The sequence below is a fragment of the Diadema setosum genome, chromosome 2 (genome assembly GCF_964275005.1).
Source record: "Diadema setosum chromosome 2, eeDiaSeto1, whole genome shotgun sequence".
NCBI lineage: Eukaryota > Metazoa > Echinodermata > Echinoidea > Diadematoida > Diadematidae > Diadema > Diadema setosum.
Genome location: NC_092686.1, coordinates 15,098,093 through 15,118,156, shown reverse-complemented (window position 1 = coordinate 15,118,156; position 20,064 = coordinate 15,098,093). Strand labels below are relative to the sequence as shown.

General features: G+C 39.2%; 1 protein-coding gene across 1 annotated transcript in view; it reads left to right on the top strand.

Moving 5' to 3' along the window:
- Window positions 1-12,886, top strand: part of LOC140246179 (uncharacterized) — a 66,091-nt gene extending 53,205 nt beyond the window's left edge. The window contains exons 51-56 of the mRNA XM_072325618.1: window positions 4,287-4,376; window positions 5,264-5,347; window positions 7,589-7,683; window positions 8,071-8,200; window positions 9,190-9,235; window positions 11,540-12,886. Coding sequence (XP_072181719.1) covers window positions 4,287-4,376; window positions 5,264-5,347; window positions 7,589-7,683; window positions 8,071-8,200; window positions 9,190-9,235; window positions 11,540-11,682 — 588 coding nt within the window. The 3' untranslated portion in view covers window positions 11,683-12,886. The remainder of the gene's footprint in view (window positions 1-4,286; window positions 4,377-5,263; window positions 5,348-7,588; window positions 7,684-8,070; window positions 8,201-9,189; window positions 9,236-11,539) is intronic.
- The last annotated feature ends 7,178 nt before the right edge of the window (window positions 12,887-20,064 follow it).

The window sequence follows — 20,064 nt, the reverse complement described above, 5'->3', positions numbered from 1 at the left end:
ATGGTTGAATCTAATGCAGATTCCTTTGTCATTGGAATTCTTCTTCTGTAAAGAAGATTAGTTGCCTGAAAGATTAAATCCATTTCTGTCATGAGGAGAATGTTGGTCCTTCAGCCATAGACACCTAACTTATTGCAATGTTAATGTCTGGTCACTCGTAAACAATCAAGAAAATTGAAAATGTCAGTTATGTGCGTTTATTGTTGAAGTTAGCTTATCCATTTTAGTACCATTGGATTTCTTGGCCCTGATAATGACATTGAGGTGTAGATGTGAAAAGACATTTTTTATGTTTATCGAAGAAAGCATTGCCATGGTAACCACAATTTCTCCAAAACCTTGTGGAACAAACTACTTCCACAGAGTTTAAGCAATTTATTTCAAACTTGGTATGTAGGCTCTATAATGATCTATAGGTGTAGTTATGCAAGACACTCTTGTTTGTACCTGACAAGGTGTTGTCATGGTAACTGCATATTTTCTTGAAAATCTTGTGGAGTGAACTACTCTTGCAATTGTGAAGCAGTCAAACTCACAAGGTACAAACAAGGTACTGCACACATACACACAGACACACATACACATAACCTTTTATCAAACCCTAGTTCAATTCTTTTCCATAGAAATCTGGTGAGCTTAATCTGGATTTGGGAGCGAGGGTATTAATTACCTTTAGTGATACTTCTAGTTTGGGAAGAACAGTTTCTATAACCCTTTTATACCCAGCTCAGTGAAGACCCTTTCATTTGGCAGGACAGTTTCTATAACCCTTTTATACCCAGCTCAGTGAAGACCCTTTCATTTGACAGGAAAGTTTCTACAACCCTTTTATTCCCAGCTCAGTGTAGACACTTTCATTTGGCAGGACAGTTTCTACAACCCTTTTATTCCAACCTCAGTGTAGACCCTTTCATTTGGCAGGACAGTTTCTATAACCCTTTCATACCCAGCTCAGTGTAGACCCTTTCATTTCAACCTGGCAGAACAGTTTATATAACCCTTTCATACCCAGCTCAGTGAAGACCCTTTCATTTGGCAGGACAGTTTCTATAACCCTTTTATTCCCACCTCCGTATAAACCCTTTTATTTGGCAGGACAGTTTCTACAACCCTTTTATTCCCAGCTCAGTGTAGACCCTTTCATTTGGCAGGACAGTTTCTATAACCCTTTTGTTCCCAGCTCAGTGTAGACTGGTTCATTTGGCAGGATAGTTTCTATAACCCTTTTATACCCACCTAAGTGTAGACCCTTTCATTTGGCAGAACAGTTTCTATAACCCTTTTATTCTCAGCTCAGTGTAGACCCTTTCAATTGGCAGGACAGTTTCTATAACCCTTTTATTCCCACCTCAGTGTAGACCCTTTCATTTGGCAGGACATTTTCTATAACCCTTTTGTTCCCAGCTCAGTGTAGACACTTTCATTTGGCAGGACAGTTTCTACAACCATTTCATTCCAACCTCAGTGTAGACCCTTTCATTTGGCAGGACAGTTTCTATAACCCTTTTATTCCCAGCTCAGTGTAGACCCTTTCATTTCAACCTGGCAGAACAGTTTCTATAACCCTTTCATACCCAGCTCAGTGAAGACCCTTTCATTTGGCAGGACAGTTTCTATAACCCTTTTATTCCCAGCTCAGTATAAGCCCTTTCAATTGGCAGGACAGTTTCTATAACCCTTTTATTCCCACCTCAGTATAAACCCTTTTATTTGGCAGGACAGTTTCTACAACCCTTTCATTCCAACCTCAGTGTAGACCCTTTCATTTGGCAGAACAGTTTCTATAACCCTTTTATTCCCAGCTCAGTGTAGACCCTTTCATTTTGTAAGTTCCTATAACCCTTTTATTCCCAGCGCAGTGTAGACCCTTTCATTTGGCAGGACAGTTTCTATAACCCTTTTATTCCCAACTCAGTGTAGCCCCTTTCATTTGGCAGGACATTTTCTATAACCCTTTTATTCTCAGCTCAGTGTAGACCCTTTCATTTGACAGGACAGTTTCTATAACCCTTTTATTCCCAGCTCAGTGTAGACTCTTTCATTTGGCAGGACAGTTTCTATAACCCTTTTATTCCCAGCTCAGTGTAGACTGGTTCATTTGGCAGGACAGTTTCTATAACCCTTTTATACCCACCTAAGTGTAGACCCTTTCATTTGGCAGAACAGTTTCAAAACCCTTTTATTCCCAGCGCAGTGTAGACTGGTTCATTTGACCGGACAATTTCTATAACCCTTTCATTCCCAGCTCAGTGTAGACCCTTTCATTTTGTAAGACAGTTTATATAACCCTTTTATTCCCAGCGCAGTGTAGACTGGTTCATTTGGCAGGACAGTTTCTATAACCCTTTTATACCCACCTAAGTGTAGACCCATTCATTTGGCAGGACAGTTTCTATAACCCTTTTATACCCACCTAAGTGTAGACCCTTTCATTTGGCAGAACAGTTTCTATAACCCTTTTATTCCCAGCTCAGCAGTATAAACCCTTTCAATTGGCAGGACAGTTTCTATAACCCTTTTATTCCCAACTCGGTATAAACCCTTTTATTTGGCAGGACAGTTTCTACAACCCTTTTATTCCCAGCTCAGTGTAGACCCTTTCATTTGGCAGGACAGTTTCTATAACCCTTTTGTTCCCAGCTCAGTGTAGACTGGTTCATTTGGCAGGATAGTTTCTATAACCCTTTTATTCCCAGCTCAGTGTAGACCCTTTCATTTGGCAGGACAGTTTCTATAACCCTTTTATTCCCAACTCAGTGTAGACCCTTTCATTTGGCAGGACATTTTCTATAACCCTTTTATTCTCAGCTCAGTGTAGACCCTTTCATTTGGCAGGACAGTTTCTATAACCCTTTTATTCTCAACTCAGTGTAGACCCTTTCATTTGACAGGACAGTTTCTATAACCCTTTTATTCCCAGCTCAGTGTAGACCCTTTCATTTGGCAGGACAGTTTCTATAACCCTTTTATTCCCAGCTCAGTGTAGACCCTTTCATTTGGCAGGACAATTTCTCTAACCCTTTTATTCCCAGCTCAGTGTAGACCCTTTCATTTGGCAGGACAGTTTCTATAACCCTTTTATTCCCAGCTCAGTGTAGACCCTTTCATTTGGCAGAACAGTTTCTATAACCCTTTTATTCTCAGCTCAGTGTAGACCCTTTCATTTGGCAGGACAGTTTCTATAACCCTTTTATTCCCAACTCAGTGTAAACCCTTTCATTTGGCAGGACAATTTCTCTAACCCTTTTATTCCCAGCTCAGTGTAGACCCTTTCATTTGGCAGGACAGTTTCTATAACCCTTTTATTCTCAGCTCAGTGTAGACCCTTTCATTTGGCTGGACAGTTTCCATAACCCTTTTATTCTCTGCTCAGTGTACACCATTTCATTTGGCAGAACAGTTTTTATAATCCTTTTATTCTCAGCTCTCTGTAAACCCTGTCATTATACCCCCGCGTCGCGAATTCCTTACATAATCTACAGTTTTAATGCAATTTCGATGAAATTCATGACGACATCGAGGTGTAGATGTGCAAGACATGTTTTTTTTTGTGTTTGTTGGAGAAAGCGTTGCCATGGTAACCAAAATTTTCCCCAAACCTTATGGATTGAACTACTTTCACAGTATTTAAGCAATTTTTTTTTGCAACTGATTGACAAATTGCCCTACATCGACGTAAATAAGCACTGAATTGATCAGTGTTTTAGTAGTAGCCATGATAAAAAAATCATGGGCGTACATACTCGAGCAGGATTCAAACCCAATTTGCCAATCAGTTGCAATGAAAACATCTTGACGGAAGAACTTCATAAATTTGAATATTTAAGCAATTTATTCCAAATTTGGTATGCATAATGATCTATAGGTGTAGTTATGCAAGACTTATTGTCCCCGCCAAGGCATTGCCATTGCCACTGCCATCTGAAATCTTGTGGAGTGAACATCTTCCACAGTTTTAAAGCAGTTGAACTCAAATTTGGTGCAATGGTGGATTTGCTGTCAAATTCATGTTTTTAGGTTATGTAGAAGCCGACATTTGAAGAAAATCTGTTTTATGACAGCCATTTTGGAAAAATCCAAGATGGCGGCCATGTAGGTATCGGGGCAAATGGAAACATTGCTTTCCTGATTTCTTATACAATAAGCTTTCCAAAAATGTATAATCTTTATACTCTACAAAAAAAATCCCGCGAAATTACATAAGGAGCCTGACTTTATGAAAGTTTCTTCCAGTTTTGTGATTGTTCCTGTTCTTTGCCTCATTCCACACCCTTCTCACCTGCCAGAGCCTTGCAAGGGACCGTCTGGAGCAGCTCCAGCAGGCCAGGGACGAGGACTCCAAGAGGGAACTGGAGGCAAGCATCAACGACCTCAAGGTGAGGAAGACATCTCCATGGCAATGTGTGTGCTGCTTAACATCCTCCCCTGACCTTTGACCCTTTAACTCAATGTCTGGAAGTTGGTTGCAGAATGCACTTCTGATATATTTGAAAGTCATTGTGATAAAAAGAGTGCAGGAGGGAATAGAAAATGCCCGTTTTTGTACAAGTGACAAATTTTTATGCACTCAGAGTTGTCATCATCCTTTCCCCTCCATCGTTTTCTTGTGTGAATTAAAAAAAAATAAACAGGCAGAAGTAAAAGTTTCATGCACATTGAGAATTACGACTCCTTGTGTAACAGGTAGTTGGCTTGATGTAAATAAAATAGTTTTCTCTGTCAAAGTTACATGAGTTTCATCTTGACCTTCAATCAGTGATGGGCTTAAATTATGTCAAGTTCCCAATTGCAACTCTCCCCTTCAGTCCCAACTTCCCTAAATTCCCCAAAGTTGAGACTAATGCCACATTATTTTTGTTTTACCCATCAATTCATCCAAATGTACATGAGCATTTTCAATGCTGGTTAGTGCCCCAATTCCATTAGAATGAATTTGTAGTAAATGTTTTAGATGATAAATCAACTTTACAAACTCCTTTGTTTATGATCAGAAAAACATCACAGAACTTTAGGTTTTTTATTTTTTGAATTATAGAATTACCAAAATCCATTCGAGCAGAATATATTGACAGTCATATGAGTTTTGTATACTGTCATTTTAAGTGTAGGTATTTCTGTATGTGAAGTCATATCAAGTGGATAATGGCCTTTCTTTGTGGTGCTGACAATCAAAATGCATTAAAGTATGTTATGTGGAAATGAGAAAATGGCTTCGGAGAGTTCTCGTCAATTCATGAAATGAAATATGATGTGCTACCTTCAGATGGAATGCTCCCAGCTGAGATCAAGTTACCACGAGGCACAGACTCAGAAGGCAACACTGGAGGCTGAGGTGACCAGATATAAGGTTAGTTTCACCAAGTTGCTTTTTTGTCTTTTCTTTTAATGCAAAGGTTGTCTGGTGATGCTGTTCCAGTGTAGTGAGGCATTTACCAGGGTCATGACTTGATGATCGAGTGCCGAGTTGTGTTGGAATATGATTTGCTGCATTGTCCTGTGGTTTTTTGTTGTTTTTTTTTTTGGTTTTTTTATGTACCAATGAAATTAACAATTATTTTATTGGGGTGAAAAAGGAAATTGGAAAAGGAGTACTTTCCAATATCATTTGATTTATTCAAATTGATAGAACTAGTCAATGTACCCGTGGAGTGCCAGAGATCCTCTATGGGTCTATGGAGGTCAAATAACTGTTTGCGCTACTCCTTGGTCCGATCTTGGCCAAACTTGCTCATCTTGTTATTTATATTTGGTTTTTGAATAAAATTGAATTGAATTTAATTGGATTAAACTATTAAATAAAAATCACCTATGATGACCCATGATGATGAACTTGCTTGAAGCATAAGTAGGCGTTCACCTGGGAATCCCCATATAAGTAGGCCCAGTGCCGTATATTAAGAGAGTCTGGCCAACTCGGTTTTTGGCTTATGTGTTTTGAAGCCTGTGATTGGTCAAAAGCTGGTCTAGTGATCTACAGGTGCCATGTCGTTACTGAAGTGCGCTCATACGCAGTGCCCATTGTTAACTGCCCCTTATTTGGCTTGGTTATTTTGTTACGTCTGAGCGTACACGCCAACCCTGTAACGCGTAATACGCGCGGTAACGACATGGCGTCCAAATTAGCAGTTGGCCAGACTCTCTTTATATACGGCACTGAGTAGGCCTACATAGCACCCTCTATCGGGTGTCTGATGATATTTTTTGGGGAATCCCCATATAAGTAGGCCTACATAGCACCCTCTATCGGGTGTCTGATTGCAGCTGACGAAAATTAGAAGTTATTTGACCTTTGACTCCAGTGACCTTGACCTTTTCAAAAATGAACCCCTCAAGGGCAATTTTGCGGTCAACCTGCATCCACCCACTAAGTTTGCTGGAGATCGAACCAAGGACCTGGGAGGAGTAGAGGTACAAACAGACAAACAGACAGACAGACAAACGTTGCTCAAATTTAGTATGATTCATGCATGGAGTTGTTCTTATTGCAAATGATTGACAAAGTTCCCCACATCAAGGTAATTATTTCAGTGCTTATTTGCGTGTACGTCGATGTAAGGCAATTGATCAATCAGTTGCAATTACAGTCAAACCGGTCTATAGCGGCCACCCAAGGGAAACGGAAAAGGTGGCCGTTATAGACAGGTGGCCGCTATAGACAGGTAATCCAACTTTGTGTGCATTGCTTACATGAACACGTATCATCGTTGTATCCTTACATGTACATGTATGTGTGTACGTATGCACACACCATGTGTTTCATGTCGGTGTATATGAAATTGTTGCGCACTAGTATGTGTATTGTCGTGAAGAAAGCTTAACACTAGTGCATTATTATGACTGAATAAGGGATGGATGCAGCGGTGGCGATCACTGAACGTTGCCCGCACAGCTACAAAGCAGAAAAACACGCTGAATTATCGGCTCAGCTCCGGCTCCGTTGGGTTTTTGGCCGCTATAGACAGGTTAAAGTCTACCGCGGGAAACAAAATTTGTGGCCGCTGGCCGCGTTAGACAGGTGGCCGCTATACACAGGGTCTTTAACAGGGATTTTCTCTTGGGGGGATTTTTCAGTGGCCGCTATAGACAGGTGGCCACTAAGGCAGGTTTGACTGTATTTGATTTGTGCAAGGGCAATTTGTGAAATTAGAGAAGAAAAAATGCTTTGAATTATCCAGTGGTTGGCTGTTAATACACCTGGTTTTGGTTATAAGAAATACATTACTTACATATCGTCGCTGGGGCGACAAGACGTCGTATCTACAAAATGTCAAATGTTCAGGAGAGCCAAAAAACATGGCAGCCAAAGCACTACAGTGAATGGGACAGCCTTTCCTTTGACATGCCGTGGTGGCTTAATTTTTAGAGGAAGACAATTGGGATTTGAACAGGACATCAATTAACCTTTAATTTGACCATTAATCCAAAAAAGTCATTTTCACCAAAAGTTCATATACAAGGTCTTGTCACCCCAGCGATATGCCCTTTCCTCCATTGTGGACCCCACACTACGGACATGTCCCCTTTCATCCACATTGATTCTGAACATACGCACACACTCTGTCTCTCTCTCTCTCTCTCTCTCTCACAGGACCTCCATAGGCAAGAGGTTGAATCTCGGGAGCGGCTCGGGGCGGAGCTAGATAGGACACAGAACAGACTGGTAGACCTGACAGCAAGAATGACGTAAGAACCAAACTCTCCTTATCACAGTAGAAGAAGCCACCTGTTGCTTCTTCTTTTTTTTCTTTTTTTCTTTTGTTTAGTATTCAGAACTGTTTTTCCTCCAAAATGCTGCAGGTTTCATGGAAACTACTTTTTTTTTTTTTTTTTTTTTTTTTTTTTTTTTTTTTTTTTTACAAATGTTATCACTACACGTTTCTATTGGAGATAATGTAAAAATATTGTTTCCACCAATAATATGCTTTTTAAGCCACCAAAATACTGCAACACCATTTACAAGGTTGGCATCCCTGTTGCAGTCATAAAGTATGTTTCAGATACTATTGAGTTTTGGGTAAATTTATTTCTTTGATATGAAAGGTATGTGATGAAACTTGTTACCCATGTTAGGATGGAGCGTAAGACCAAACACCTGCGGACCAGTAGCCTGGACCTGACACCAACCAAGGCCTCTCCCAGAGCCACACCCCATAGCCCCGGTCCTGGTCCTGGCACCGGAGTGGATCCAATCACTGAAAAGGTACCAATCCACTTTGGCAGCTTTCTTATTGTAGATGCATAGACTGAGCGAAGTTGGCATTGCCTCAGACTCATTGAAAATAGTGAAGCTATCATTGCAGTTTATATTTCCGACGGTAGTGTGTCAAATCTGTGACAGGTTTATTTATATTTCATTGGATGGCAATGAATGGGATCTGAGGGAATATTGCACTAATCAAAGATGAGCGCAATATTGACCCTAACAAGTGCAATATTCCCAAGTCTTCTATGAATTAAAGCCATCCATTATCATTATTTATATGTAATCATTTTGTAGAGAAGGCATAAACTGTTAAAGGGGCATAGTCCCGGTAGTGTAGATGGCGCTGTTGATGATACTGCCGATCACCGTTAGCATTGATACGAAGATTACCGAAGTTGAGCTGTCATCCAGAGTAAAGTGCGTAGGTGTTGCTAAGTAACGTTGCCTTTGTTGTCTTCTCTGCGCATTGTCTGTAGTAATGCCAGGGTGCGTGCATATGTGCTTGTTATTATGACATCACAAAAGGAAGTTTGCTAAAGCTGTCATCCCCCTCAGCCGAATCATGAGCCGAACTGTGATCCGACCACTGGCTACAGTGAATCGGACTTCTTCGGACTCGGGGAAAGTGGGCCAAAGCGTAAGCGCTAAAGAGGAGTCGATAGCGTAGGTCTCTATAGGAAACTTGCGCCGTGCGCCCGCGTACGCATTTGACTAAAACACCGGGACCATGCACCTTTAAAAAAGTACCACACTTCTACTAGACTTTGAAGTCGACTCTGCATTGAAAAAGGAGTGACTGGCACCTGCGTATGTAGCACGATGTTTTGTGTGCTTGTGAATTGTAACAAGAGTTCATGCACTCATTACAGTAGCAAGCACTCGCACAAAAAGTCGACTTACTAAATAATGGGGTATCATTGCAGTACTAAATGTTTGTGATTACATCAGACTCCTCACTTACATTAATTAATTGATTTCCATGACAGGTTCGACTCGAGTTAGACAAGAGCATAGAGAGACACTTACAAACAGGTGAGTAATTTGAATGAAGGAGTCAAGTGTCTCTTATCATAAATGTCATTGTGAAACTAAAAACTAGCTATTGCCCACAAGTCCTTTTCGCCAAACCCTCACCATACCCTATATCACTAAAGTTGGATGACCTGATGGCAGCTGTTATTTCGAACAAGCTTCAGACAAAAACTGACTCGAACTGTTTTTGCACATCAAAATGAGTAAAGCAAAAGGTATATTGAAGTTTCTCCAAATTTCCTAGAATAAATTGAGCAGCATCATGGCTTTGATCAGGGAGGTGGAAGAAAGATGGAGTGTGCTCTTCTGAGTTTCCTTTGAAGTCATGCGTGGCCCCGACAGCGTTTTTTTCCCCCTCCCGTAATCCCATTACTCACGCTCGGCGCACTGCAAGTCGTAAATCTTGTGGCGGAAATCACGACGCGAAATGCATTGTGGTCGGGGAATAAAATGGCGTCCTACGGTGTAAGCACAGAACTCATAGAGTGTATTCTGTAAAGCAGTGGTGTAAGCAGTGGTGGTGGTTCTGGCGATCGTGATTTTGACGGAGACGAGTTTGTTGAGGAGGAATTGCTTTTAGCAAATTCAAAATCACATTGACACAGCAACTTCACGAAATTTGATTTGCAATTGAAACTGAAACTCAGAAAGTTAGTTGGGCCTTGGCTTGGAAATTGGAGGCCAAGGCAAGGGCAAGGCTCAGGACACTGAATAGCGCAGCGTCACCTCAGGTACGCTGCCTAGCAAAAGCATACCTAACGTTAGTCCTAGCTAGTAGACTCTAGTATTTCACAAACTAGAATCTAACCACTGTTAAACGTTAGATTCTACTAGCTCCAGAGGTGTTCTCTACTACTTTTTAATTCAATTTTTTGTAACGTTAGCATGGGGTAGAGTCAAGCCGATTACCAGTATTTACCGATGAATGATCGAGGGAGAGCGAGGCGAAACACTGTATACTAAGCTCTGTTTTTCCCCCTAAAATATACTTACAGCATCATACATTTAGGCTTTTATAGATATCATCTTTAATTCTCTACGGAAAATTATTATAATCAAGGCTGATATGTCTAATTTACACTTTTTAACACTCAACTTTCTATTCCAATATGTATTTACTAGTAACTCAAATTCACCAAAACAACGGCAACGAACGCTGTCCCGACGCCTACGCGGCGGCCCTACAACAACCCGACGAGTACGCTGAAAAGCCCCAGCTCGCTCGGGTGCAGACGAAAAAAAAAACCGCCTCGGTCTCTGTGAAGCACTACTTTTACACTCGAACTGTTTGAAAACACGCCCGAACACGCTCATGTAACTTATATCATTTTGAAGATCAAGGTCAGGCCTACCTCTCTAACTATAAAAAAATTGCGGAAATGTGCGGGATTTCTCATAATCGATACAGAAACAATATGATGACATCTCTAGCGCACAAAACTTACTGCTCAGTAACTCCGTTGTTTGTGTACCGATTTCGCTGGTTCAAACGGCAATCTCCTCAGCACAGTCTGCTGAACCAGCGAAAGGTATAGACATACCACGCTACCCAATTCTTGAGCCATAAGTTGTAGCTTTCGAAGGGGGACGTCTTTCACTGAATGTAATAGACTGCCAAAATTTTGAATATGACGTCATATTGTCGGTGCCACGCATCGCTTCAAAGCCCGATTTTTACGAGCGTGTGTTTATGGAAGGCCTGGAAAGGAGATCATGTTGCGTCACTCTAGTGCGCCGGAGGGTGATGGGTGGACCGATAAGGCCAGATTTTGACATATTTATCACAGAATGAGGGTTGGATTTCAAGACATTAATCGGTGTAAGACCACTTGATTTTTTCTCTGAGGGAAGCTCTCAGAGTGCCATCTCCATCTTTCTTCCACCTCCCTGCTTTGATATAGAGTCTTTATCACCAAGTACAAAAATTAAGCATTATATAATTATAATGATGATAATGATATTAAGAATGTTAATGAAAATAACAATAGCAATACAATCATACTCCCAGTAAAGCAGCCAATAGTATATACAGTCTCATTTATCCAGGGTAGTCTCTTCTGTTGTTGCATTGTTCTTTTTTTTTTTACATTATTTTTGCACTGGCAGTATGGAGTACCCATGTACAATATACACGGGTATCAAATCAATGAAAACCTCCAATGTGCATTTTGTGTAGGATAGCATGTTTGAGAGAGATTTACATCAAGGGAATAGAGACAAGTGTGAGTGTTTAGACAATATGATGTGCCTATCTCTAAGTTTGAAATATAAATGTGTTTTTATTTCACATTGCTCAAATTTCAGCTCCGACAGAATTTGGGTCAACGTTGCTAGCAGAGAGGTTGGGCAGGGATCATCTCAACAACTCACAAGGGATCAGCTCGCTGGGTTCAACGATACCAAACAACAATTATCTCTCTGTCCTGAGGAAAAACTATTTTGTTTGATGTATTCATGCTGACAGTTATTGAAGCTTTTAATCTAGTGGTGACCCATATAGTGACAAACTTGCTGGAAATACTCCTTGATAAAGACCTTGAACAAGCAGCTCTTACAAACCCTAAGTATTTCCATTAGACTTCCAATTTCAGATGTAAATGTTGCCAAAAGTTTAAAAGTACTTCAGGAACCCTGAGTACCAAAGTGCAAACTCAATTCAATTTTCTCTGGTATGTGCATGTGCATACATCCTACTGTAGCTTGCACCATGTGTGCTTATTCATTGCCAGAGGGTACTAGGTAACTGAGAAAGAGAATGAGAATAACACTGAGCAGTTGAGCAAGGTCATTTTGTGAGGCCAGTTGGTTTGGGGAGTGCATGTGTAGAATAGTCATGGGTGTCCACAAATCATTTGCATTGATGGAAGTAAAGTAGTTGTGTAGAGAACGTGACTGCTTTAGTACAGTACAAGCAAAGAGCTTCAAGAGATATTGGGTAGAGTCACGACAGTCTTGATTCCCTTTGAACCCCTGACGCTGCCACTCAAAAATGTTGAAAGTGTGTGCCAAACTGGATCTGCCTCACCGATAGGAAGATGATTGTTTTGTGTCTCATTGCATAATATCAAGTCAGTATCTATGAAAAAAATATGTCTTTATGGTGGTGATGGAATCACTTTTTGCCATTCCTCCATATTAAAGATAAGTGATACATTATGGTAGAGACACAGGGATGTGAAAATATAAATTGCGCAAAGATTGATGAAATTAAAATTAAAATGATTTGACTGGACATGTCAGACACCAATCTCACATACTAACTTATGAAGAGCTATATTTGAAGATTATACCATATCATTTTTGTTGTAGGTATCAATCAGAAAAGTAATAAAATTTACTTTCCAGTAGGGTACAGTTTCAAACACTTTCACAACATACAGCTCCGATTGACACTTTTGCACATATTTCTGGAAGGGATTTACTTTTGTTTGATATGTTTGATCATTTGGTGGAATTTCATTTCATTTAACGAGTAAACAAGCAAAATATACCTGATATCATGTCAGGGTTCAAAATTAATCTTCAGATTGCTCAGAAAGATAGTGACATCAAATCCTGGGGGGCATTTCATGAAGCATTTTGTCTGACAACTTGTCGGACAAATTTGCTCTCAGCCAATCAGATGCATGGATTTCAGTAGCTTTTAACATTTTGTCAGACAAAATATCCGACAAAACGCTTCATGAAATGCCCTCCCAGTCATCACAGGCACAAATACACCAGTCCAGTGAAATTCTTCTGTGCATCCAAAGAAAACTGTCTGCTGATTGAATAATTATAGCCAGTTGGAACTCGAACTCTTGAACCTCTTTGGTGGTATGAGCACTAATGGGTTTCTTCCTTTCCTCTGTAGATGGTCCAAGTAGCGGAGCACACTTCTGTGCACATTTTCAAACTGTTTAAATGTAATGTGTACATGGATCTTGAAGAAATCCTGCAAAGATGATCAGATCCCCACTGGTTTCTACACAAAGACATATCATATTGATTTTTGAAAGTTAAGTTTCTGGTGTGTAGTTGTTTGTTTGTTGCTTTTTGATGGGGACGAGTAGGTAGGGACGACTGAATTGTCACTCGTGTGCTATGTTGTTAGATCTCTATATTACTAAATATACATATGTGATGTGATTGGTAAATTTGCCGTCAAAACCCAGTATGTGTGATTTCTCTTTCACAGTAAACACCGTCTGCTGTTTTCTGATCTGATTTTGTGATGTGTTCGTTGTTAACTGAAATTCTGTCAGATTTGCACCTTGATGTATATTTGATTCACCTTGACTGTACATGCCAAAAAACAGAAAACTAAATCTCTAGCCATAAGCTAGATGTAGAAATACAATTAATTCATCAATTTGCACAAATGAATAATATTAGAAATCTTAAATCTACAATGAAGGGCTGTTACATTTTTGCATATACATGTATAATTAAATAAGATTTTAATTGAAAACGCAATGCATATACGCAAACATCTTTTTAGATTTTTGCCTTGCATGTAGATGATAGTCCTGCCATTTTTACACCATTCCAAGGAAGACAATTGCCCTCAAGTAAAATTCTGTGTCAAAATGTGTACCTGCATGTCGACTTGTTTGAGGCATTAATCACATTATTTCTCCCTTGTTGTATTTCACACCATCTTCTTGAAGTCATTTCTCCCTTGTATTTCACACCATCTTCTTGAAGTCATTTCTCTGTTGCACAGACTTTGGTAACTTCATTTGTAAAGCAGTATAAGAGGTCTTCAGTTGTTGTTTTTCATCATCTTTAAACTTCAATTGGAGAAAAAAAAAAAACACACCACAAAACATAAAGTAGCACATGTATTATTATGTACTATTTACCTTGGAGTTCCTACATCTTGTCTTTTGATACACTATCAAACTTTGTGTAAGACTGATTTGTTACAGGTTTTAGCATGGATGGGTGTGAATGTAAATTATTAATACAAATCTGTAAACCCATCTTATTTTTTAGAATCCTATTTATGTGTACATACATGTAAAGACTAATGCGTGCTTTTACTAAAAGCTAGTTTGAAAGCTTGTGAGGTGCATATGGAAACCTAATTTTTAAATGTTATCATTTTTCGAGATGTGTAGGAGTCTTGCAAGGCAGGCTGGAACCTGTTTAAAACCGATCTTAAAGCAGCTTGCATGGAATGTGAAATACATGCAGATTGTTCCATTGTTTTTATTACATTTTCCCTTCTGAATCCAGTATACTCTGTTCCATTTGCACTGCAGTTGGAACTGTGGTGGGTGAATTTGACAACTTGAAGGTTTAACCCTATATATATATATAACCTGCTTTGTTTAAAAACAGATGTGTCTCTATGTTACAGAGAACCATTCATGTCAAGATTTCCAAAAGTTGTCCTCTTGCTCATGTTTCCTCTTCCAATAAATCTAATAAATAATCTGATTTTAGACTGGGCATGGACTAAGGTTGGTTCTGAGTGAGGCATAAATGAATGGTTGCCTCATCCATTGTTAGGGCATACAGTACTTTGGGGTCTTTGTGAAAATCTGCCTTTGAATATCCCCATTGCATTCATTGCATGCATTTGATATTTGCATTACCTTTTGAGATGAGGTTGCAGCAGGCTGCATTTAGATTTTCTGATGACAACATTCCAGGTGAACCCTATTATAATGAACATGGATACTACACTATTTTGTTAGAACAAGAAGATTTTAAAACTCCTTTTCCAGATTTACTTTGTCCATTTCAACAAGATTTTATCTAACATGTTTGCCATCCTATATCGTAACGGAGTTCACCCGTATTGTTCAAAATCTGACATTTTGAGAAATCTGTTGTCGTGCCGTTTTGATACAGTGGCAAGTGTGAAATCAATTGCTCAAATAGAGAGTAATGTAGTGTGTGTTATTGAAGTTTGTCTGCTGGTGCTAGACACCTACGTCTTGCCAAAAACCAAGAAACTGGAAAGCACAAACAGTAAACTTTGAGCGTTTGTGTGTCCTCGCGCTGTAAGATATTGGCTAATGAAATTTTTGCAACAAAATAATGCCCATTGATATTAGTACTCAATTTTTTTAAATATTTTTATTCAATTTTGAAGGATGTTCTCATTACTCTAGTCAACTCAATGATTACTAGTACTGTGATGAGTATGCACTCAAATCATTTTTGTTACATTTTACAAAATGAGATTTCTCTCTTACAAAATCAATTTTTGCACAAAAATATGAAATGTTAAAGGACAAGTTCACCTTCATAAACATAAGGATTGAGAGAATGCAGCAATATTAGTAGAACACATCAGTGAAAGTTTGAGGAAAATTGGACAATCGATGCAAAAGTTATGAATTTTTAACATTTTTGTGTTGGAACCGCTGGATGAGGAGACTACTAAGGCTCGTGATGTCATATGAGTACAACAGTATAAAGAAAATGTAAAGAAAATTCCACATATTTTCACTTTTTTCGTATAATTAAAGAGCACTTGACTTGCCTCTTTCTAAAGGCAATGGGAATAATATTACCCATAACACATGTCAGTAACGAGTCGAGGGAATGTGTACTTTTTTCAAAAGATGAAATTTTGTGAAATTCTCTTTATATTTTCCTTATATCGTTGTACACATGTGACATCAGACACTGCAGTAGTCTTCTCATCCAGCGGTGACTGCACAAAAACTTCAAAAATTCATAACTTTTGAACGGATTGTCCGATTTTCCTCAAACTTTCAATGATGTGTTCGACTAATATTGCTACATTCTCTCAATCCTTATGTTAATGAAGGTGAACTTGTCCTTTAAGCTCCTGTGTTAGGGTTTGGGTTTGTTGTTGTTTCATGTATTCAATGGGCATTTTAGTTAATATATGAAATGTGAGGAGTCTACAAAATCTGCATTTAATGTGACCGATCACCTTCAAAATGATGGGATCAGTTTGAGGCAGTGCTATCTGTGTACAGTAAGAACTTTGAATGTTGTTTTGAATATTTTGTCTGGACTGTGGCAGAACGTCCGAGTCATTATCAGTCCTTGAAATGATTGCTATGCACACGTATTAGAGTTTGGAGCAAAAATGAGAATACTACATTGTACATGTATGCAGTTTCCTCTAATATCTGTGACACCAAAGAGATGGTATGAAAATGAATAACTACCTTCATGAATATAAGCTATGTATGAGAAAATAGTTAGCTTTAACTCCAACAATATAATGATTATGTACAGTTTAAACTAAATTTGATTGCATACATAATTCTTTTATTGAAAACTCATGAACTACACACTGATAATCGGCCATTTGGGCTGTACACTTTATCTCACCAAAATTCTACGAGATGTAACGTATTCCTTAACTGGAACAGATTTAGCGATGAAATTGAGTGGAAAATATTTGCTGCAATTGCTTAAAGCGCAGTACAGTTGTTCAAAACTCACTTTTGATACTTTTTTTTTTTCGTGTTACAAGTGTTAACCATAATTAAGTAGAGAATCAGTAGTGGGTGTACGAGTCTGTTACAGTATATTTAATTTTGCAAGAAGTTTTATGTACAAATTGTGTGTTATTTATATTGGCAGAGATACATGTACTCTTGACTTTGTGTGTGACTTGTAATCATTTCAGAACTGCTGCAAAGCAAAGACAGAGATAATTAAATGCTGTTTACACAAGCAAGTATGCTGTCACAGCCTTTTCATTTCCAGTTTGTGTGTTCCATCTATGCCTTTGAATGAACTTGGTGCTCAAGATATTTTTTTTCTTTCAACGCCAATAGAGAGCTTATGATTCGGGACAGGAGGGCATTCAGGATGGTAAGTCCATTCTCTAGTGAGTCTTGCTCTGTCCTAATTTGTTGCCTGTCTCGATTTTTGAGGACTGGGAGTCTCGCTTCCACTGCACCAAGTATGAAAGCTATGTGTATCCTGAGTGTGCACTACTGTACCTAAAAACACACAGCAGCTATCCGTCCTGTCCTGTTCACAGACCATGGGATATTTCCAACAAGAACTGACCAGAACATCTGCAGGACAGAGAGATGTTCGGTTTTGGGAATGCGCAGATTGATTTTATGTTCTATCCACCATCCTGTCTGCCTACGTACCATCCTGAAATCAAAGCTTTCTACTGACAAAGGACTAGCTACCCACACATACGCCCATGTTTTTGAACACCCAATACAACAGTCAGTCATATAACAATCAGCCACAAGGAAGCCATGCAACAAGGCTAGAAATTTGCAAGGAATTGAGGGTATCGCCAATACGTAGGTGCCGTGCGCAGAGCAGCGTTTTAGATGCATTATGGGATAGCTCATGGGACAAACTTGCCCCGGTTTTGGCTACACATGCACTTACACCACGCTCTGTTTTTATAAAGAGGTATTTTTTGTTGAAGATTTCTTCGCTTTCCATCATGTGACCAGCACATTGAAGCCTTGCAGTTGTGAACCATGACTCTAGTGACCGCAAATCAGTAAAGCTTAGACACTTTCTGTCACTACAGCTATGTGTAGTGAGGTCTTAGCAACTTTGTTGTTTCTGTGTGAATTTACAGACCAAGACTAACCATCATAAACAGGTCTGAAATGGTCAGTCCAGGCAAACCCCAAGGAGGAGATAAAGCCCTCCGTCCCCAGCTAATGTAAACATTCCATAATGACCCCCTTGTTTCAACTCAGTGAAGGTGGTTGGTATATTGAGAAGGAGCTGCCCCTTTTGTGCACTTCTGAAGAGAAAGGCATTGCAGCCGAGGAAACCGTATAAGAAAGTTCTATACAGCATTCACTTGATGATCTCTGTGTTTCAAAGCCCGAATTCGGTAAGAACTGACATTTTATGCCTTTACTGTTATACAGTACATGTACTTTGTAGTCACTGTATACTCCATGTGTGCTTTCTATGTTGTAAGAAAGTTAGGTAGATGATACAAACTTTGTAAGATATTGGTAGACAAAGGAGTTGTGATTCAGGTGGATGTATGCTCCCATGAGTGCTTGTCTTTGTTTGTGAATGGGTAGTGCATGGATGTATGAGTAGTGTGTGGAGATTAGGTGAGTGCTGTTGCTGTGTTAATTGCAGTGTTCAAACTTTCTATAAGTAATTAGTACAGATGTCAGTGATTATTATGCACATGATTTAATACAAGTATCATTTATAATCTCAGATTTATAGTGGGATAACACTGGGATAAACAGGTGATATTCAATATCCTCAGTCATTTTCATGTTTGTAATATATTAGTAACACATAATAGTATATAAGGTTACTCATCCTTTGTGGTATGTGAGAGAGTAATTATAGTTACATGCACTCTGTGTGGTCAGGTTATTAGTAATTGAGAGAGACACACATAATGTGATGGAAAGTGTAACCTTTGCATTTACAGGTGATATTACGATATTATTTGATTAATATAAATAAACACATTATCTCACAAACAGGAATATCTTGTAATATACACCAGCATTAGTGGGTATTCAAATCCCAATGGGAAGTCAAAACAATTTGGATGATTATATTATATTTCAGTAAATTAGTAGGAAGAGTCCGAGTTATATAACCTTTTTGTTAGGGTGCATTCAGATGGTCATTTGATAGCATATATCCACATATTGTAATAATGTTCAATAAGTACAGTGAAGTGAAATTCTGAAGTTGTCACAAGCTGTTTATGACAACAAAGATCGAAAGCTGTGACACAAATAAGATAAATTGTCTGATATTTATTTTGGTTATTATTCATGGAAATATAAAGTGAAATTTGAATTATCAGTGTACGTTTACACGTGATGAAGTTAACATTTATATGGACTGATACGTGCAGATTTCAGTATTACAGTTTTATTACCTTGTTACATGAGGGTAAACAAGTATGAATTGAGTCTGTATCACATCTATTTCAGATTATTATCTCCACTCCACTCCACTCCACTCCACTCCAAGATCAATGACAAGTTGGATTCCAGTCTGATTAAACAGGATTTAGTCGTATATTTATGTTTCCAGTGTCGTCTGTTGGATCTTACAAGTTGTATGGCGAATAATAATACAGGGCGTATAACAGAGAACGAAACTCCTCAGCAAACGAGGTCGTTGTGAACTGAGGCAGCCACAATAATAATCGAATGGTAATCTAACGAAGCAAGAACAGTAATTTCAATACAGTGCAGAGGTCTGCACTCTCTCGGTTCGTGTCAAACCTGTGTTGGTATCCATTGCAACAAAATGTCTGCATCATCCTCAAGCAGATCTGAAGCAGCAATGAGTGACATCAGCTGCGTCAGCTAGGTTTCGAGAACTTCAATCAAGAGCGAGAAGTTTGAGCGAGAAGTTTGAGCTCAAAAAGAAGGAAGCGGCCCTAAAAGCCAGGTTGGCTTTTGCAGAAAAGGAAAGACAAGTCAAGCTTCAACAATTGGAAGAAAAAAGGAGGAAAATGAATGAGGAAATGCAGGCAGAAATGCTGAGACTGAAAGGGGAAGAAATGTTGCAGAAATTGCAATTGGAGAGAGAAATTGCAGAAAATGAAGCAGTCCAGAAAGTGGTTGATGAGATGGGTGATATGCTTCGGATGGATCAGCCTGAGTTGCCAGGAGAGCAGCAATCTGGGAAAGATAATGATCTGAGAAAGTCCTTGGATCATGCACAGTCAGAACAGCATCAAGCGCCATCTCAACAGAACCCGCCTTCACATGTTCAAGTGGAAACAGCGCATATTTATGCAGAGAAGCAACCCGAATCAGAGCAAACAGCGACTGCCTTGGATCGAATCTCCAGTACAATGGAAAGATGTATGTTGCACATGGCAGATGCAAGCAGGCAACAAGGTGCCATCAGTCTTCAGCTGGCTG